This window comes from Nansenia antarctica (assembly GCF_963989245.1).
Source record: "Nansenia antarctica genome assembly, chromosome: 15".
Classification (NCBI taxonomy): Eukaryota; Metazoa; Chordata; class Actinopteri; order Argentiniformes; family Microstomatidae; genus Nansenia; species Nansenia antarctica.
Window position 1 is genome coordinate 4,329,891 of NC_137685.1, and position 5,000 is coordinate 4,334,890.

Genomic DNA, 5,000 nt, shown 5'->3' on the forward strand with positions numbered 1-5,000 from the left:
TCCTTCCCTTCCTCCCTCCCTCCCTCCCTCCCTCCCTCCCTCCCACCGCCTTAACCTCTGCTGTGTGTGAACTGTCCTGTCTTGCACACCCCATCAATCACACTGACATTATCTGTGTTTAACAGGCCCAAATCAGGCCCCGTCCACAGATTTATGCTAATCTAACAGGTTGTTTGTACGGCTGAGTGCTCAGGCGCAGGCACCCTCATTTATACGCAAATCTATCTCCAATAAAACCCACTGACTGTGACCGCAGAGCAGTGTTTGTCAAGGAGGAAAACACACACTTTTATTCTCTCTCTCTCTCTCTCTCTCTCTCTCTCTCTCTCTCTCTCTCTCTCTCTCTCCCTCTCGCTCTCTCTCTCTCTTTCTGTCTCTGTCTCTCTCTCTCTCTCCCTCCCTCCCTCCCTCCCTCTCTCCCTCTCTCTCTCTCTCTCTCTCTCTCTCTCTCGCAGATACACACACACAGACACACACACACACACGATATGTACAGAAACACTTTTCATTCAAACCAGACACATCAGATAAATCTCTCCTCCTGTCTTGTGCAGCTCATATCCTTCCATCATAACATCGAGAGGCTAAGCAGCCCGTTCAATGGTAATGAGAGTTACAATAACAGACATTTGGATTGTAAGACTTCAAATGTGTATTATTCATATAACAGATCATATGTAAGTAGATTTGCATGGAGTTTGGTACAATATCTATTCTGAATTCATACAAATACCTGATTTGTATTTCAATAGTACTTTTCTCGTTCGCTACGCCAATAAGAAAAGCTCAACACTCTTGTTGTTGTTGTGGTAATCCCATCATGGGATTTGTGACATGAAGACAACAGACCTAGCGCTACAGTCATTAGCATCATCTCGTGAGCTTAGAATTATAAGGTTCTATCTCCGTTTAGAATGATAAGGTTCTATCTCCGTTTAGGGCAGTTCAGAGATATTGAGCGTCAAAGTTTTTACATTCCATTATGTTTTGTGAGATGGAACCTAATTACTAACTAAAACATTTCAAAAAATGTTAAATAACACCACACAGGCATTAATAAACACCTAATGGATCAGATTATGTAAAAAAACTCAATTTTGACCAAAAATGGAGATAGAACCATATCATTCTAACGTCACGATCTAGCTTTCAAAAGCTGTTTAAGAGTGTGTTTATTTATCTCTACATATCTTTAACGGATCATGTGTTTGAGTGAAAGTCTTGTCTGCTGAAGGTGACCTTGTGATGGTGTGTGATGGTGTGTCTATTCCCTGTTCTGGCCTCGTTGGCTTTAATAAGGTGGGGTCTATAGCCTACCAGATTACATATATGTCTATAAAACCTCCTCTGCCCAGCGTGGAGGCAGTAATGATGGCAGGGAACACAGTATGTACCTATCAGTTCTATAGTTAACATGAGGGGGAAGAAACACGAATGTTTTCGACTTCTTTGAATTAGGTGGATCCAGTCCAGAGCCGAACCCTTTAGTGTCCGCAGGTGGGTGTGTGGACGTGTGTAGGTTGGTTCCATATTCTGCAACCCACACCTTGGGTCTAACTTTGTCCTTGATCAAACACACCGCTGTGGCTCGTGTCCAAAAACAGCACAACACAAATTGGTTCTCAGCCGGAGAAACCCGTACCTGTGGCCACCTTACTATGATCTATGTGTACTAAAGAGGAATTTGATGGGCCATGTACAGAAATGTGTGTGTGTGCGTGCGTGTGTGTGTGTGTGTGTGTGTGTGTGTGTATGTGTGTGTGTGTGTGTGTGTGTGTGTGTGTGTGTGTGTATACCTGCGAGGGTGCGTGTGTGTGTGTGTGTGTGTGTGTGTGTGTGTTCCTGAGAGCATGCGTGTGTGTGTGTGTGTGTGTGTGTGTGTGTGTGTGTGCGCGCGCATGTGTGTGTGTGTGTGTGTGTACGTGTGTGTGTGCACACGTGTGTGTGTGTGTGTATACCTGTGAGTGTGCGTGTGTGTGTGTGTGTGTGTGTGTGTACGAACCCTGTGTGTGTGTGTGTGTGTGTGTGTGTGTGTGTGTGTGTGTGTGTGTGTGTGTGTGTGCGTTCGTGGTAGGGATGAGACACCATTACCAAGAGAACAAAGGAGGTAGCTCTCAGTCTATTTTTTTTCATGCCCATTGTGAACATCGACAGAAAACAAGGAAAGATTGGCTGTTATTTTTTCCCTTCCTATCGAGCCTCCATCCACTGACAAGCGTCAGTCAAACCTCACCTCCGTGGTTAGATGAGATTCAGTCTATCCGTTCCTATTAGTGTAACTGTTTCCCTGTGAGCCCAGAAAAAAAGACTGTGTCAATGTGGATGACAGTAAATGAGCAGGAGAAAAAGAAGAGAAAGATTCAAGGTTGCCTAGTATTCTCTGACCTCTAGAGCCCCCATGTGGCCATATCTGGTACTGAATCGCTGTGAATTGATGGAATCCAAATGCAATTGGCCTACTTACTTACACAAACATAAACAGGCCTAGCAGAACACAACTACACATTACATAGGAAAACAAATTTAGGGTCTTGGTATTGCAACTCTTTAACCAATTATTTTAGTTCGTTTTCTGATCTGCTGTGTGTATGCAGCTTTTTTACCGCAAGTAAACTTCTAAACTTCCCCTTCCAATTAGTGGAAAACCTCTAAAGAGAATCGCTGCGCTGCGGTTAGTATTGGATTGAGTCGTCTGGCGGTTTTCCTTGGCAAAGCGTGTGAAATCAGAGGGGAGAGGAGACCCGGGCTGACCTTCACAACAGGCTGGGACTGCAATTAGCGGCGGTCCCCGCCGAAAGCACCGCCTCACGCGGTCTTGCTTCCGCTCTGTCAGAAGGAAACTAACACCATCAGTCACAGAAGACGCTGGATGCTGGTGGCATTTCTATGCCACAGAAAGGTCACCTTGCATCAGGAGGCAGAACTCAAGGAGGCAGGAGAGAGAGAGAGGGAGAGGAAAAAAAAACGAGGGGATAATTAAGGAAATAGTCATAATTAAGTGAGAAACGAGTGACTCTCTGGGGGAGTTTTTAGGAAGCGCTAGCCGCGGCGCTGGGGGGCTGTGACTCGACTGTTCCGGTGGCGACCTCCTGGCTTAGTGAAATATTGATGGGGTTGTGTGTTCGGTAACTTTCGGAGGGCTGTGAGGGTAGGAAAATCATGATGAATTATGCAAATCGGAAGGGAGGGAGCTTGTGGGTGTCAATTAATGTTGGGTGGTGGGCATGGTTTAAGCCTGGGTCGTGTTTTTTTTTTCTCATAGGGGGGTGATAATGGAAATAGGGGAGGTGGGGGTAACAAATCAGGCCTAGTGCTTGAGCTAAAGCCATGCATATTGATAAGTGTATGACTACGGCACTTTTTATGCACCAGGTTTCTCAGGACATTAGGACTACATTATTATTGCCTAACTCAAAACCTCTATGAGTCAGACCACATGTACGGGCAATGCTATTGCCCCCACATCAACCCTGAATGTACTACAGTAACATCACAGTAACAATCTGCGTCATCTCTGTTGACAGCCAATGATACCTAAATGTGATTGGCTGTGTGCTGTAGCATTCAATAACCAGGTCCGTGTTGTGTTTGCCCACGAGCTCAGGTGTTCTGTGTGTTGTGGTCAGGGACAAAGGGAGTGTCACCACTGAGTCCCCTGGATTTTGAGATACATACTTAATGACAGACTAAGGGCGACACACGTGTGGCTGTAGTGACAGTCTAATTAACCTCATGTGGAGTCGGGGGTGAGAGCAAGGACCTACTGTACCTGTCTGTCCCCGATGGTTACGGCTGCCAGCAGACACGGGGCCACCACAGAGCATCACCACGGCGACAACAAGGAGACTAGCCACCTGCAAAGGCCAAGCTGACCTCCCCCACAGCCTCATCCTGGAAAGAGAAGGGAGGGATGGGGGGAGGGAGAAGGGAAGGGGGAGAAGGAATAGAGAAAAAAGAGGAGGGGAGAGGAGAGGAAGTTATGTTTATTATTTATGTGTATGTTCGGCATTCCAAAGAATGGATGAAGCAAAGAAAGAAAGTCTTCCGTATGTAGTTGACGTTGTGACATCGTCTTACCTTCCTCTCCTCTGTCTTCCTCCTCTACGGTCACTCTTCTTCAGAGCAGGTCCGTTGTGGGCAGGGTGTAACGACCATGACTGCACGTCCGTCCCCCCTCCTCTTCTTCCGTCCTTCCTCTCCTCCTCCCCCTCTTCCTCTTCCTCCTCTCACACAGCACTGGCCCCTGGGAGAGGTACAAAGGGGTGACACAGTCAGAGAGAGAGGTCCACCCCCTCTGGGTCTTCGACACCCCCGGTGGCCCCTGTGTGTTAGTAGTAGCAGCAGAGTGGATGGGTGGAGAGATGGAAGGGTCCAGGGTTCTGACAGATGCATTGTTGTGCTCAGTGAGTTCTCCTACCCCCCAGGCTCAGCGTGATCCCTTCTTCCCTAACATCAGTGAGAGAAGGCTCAAACACACACACACACACACACACACACACACACTCACACACACTCACACACACACACACACACTCACACATACAGACACACACACACACACACACACACTCACACACCTACACACACACACCTACACACACACACACACACACACACACACACACACCTACACACACACACCTACAGACACACGCTGCATGCACAGAAGTACAGACATGTACAAATAAAGAAGAATCACTAATACAGTGGCACACACTCAGATTAAATAAACCCCAATATTGACACACACACACACACACGCACACACACACACGCACACACACACAACATATTGTTTGCTAGGTAAATTCAAATAGTGTTGGAGGACAGCAGGAGACTCTATAATTACAGCTGAGTGAAAGGTTCCACTGCATAAACACACAGTGTATCAGCATCCCACTGTGTGTGTGTGTGTGTGTGTGTGTGTGTGTGTGTGTGTGTCAATGTCTGTGATTGCGATATAGTTTACTTTACAGAGCCAAGGCCCAGCATTTCTTGTC

The 5,000-nt window shown here is 46.8% G+C and overlaps 1 protein-coding gene across 1 annotated transcript in view; it reads right to left on the bottom strand.

The window, feature by feature from the left end:
- Nucleotides 1-3,890, bottom strand: part of tafa4b (TAFA chemokine like family member 4b) — a gene marked incomplete at both ends in the record, with an annotated part of 21,925 nt that extends 18,035 nt beyond the window's left edge. The window contains one exon of the mRNA XM_080545774.1: nt 3,770-3,890. Within this exon, the coding sequence (XP_080401900.1) occupies nt 3,770-3,890 (121 nt within the window). The remainder of the gene's footprint in view (nt 1-3,769) is intronic.
- Between the last annotated feature and the right edge of the window lie 1,110 nt (nt 3,891-5,000).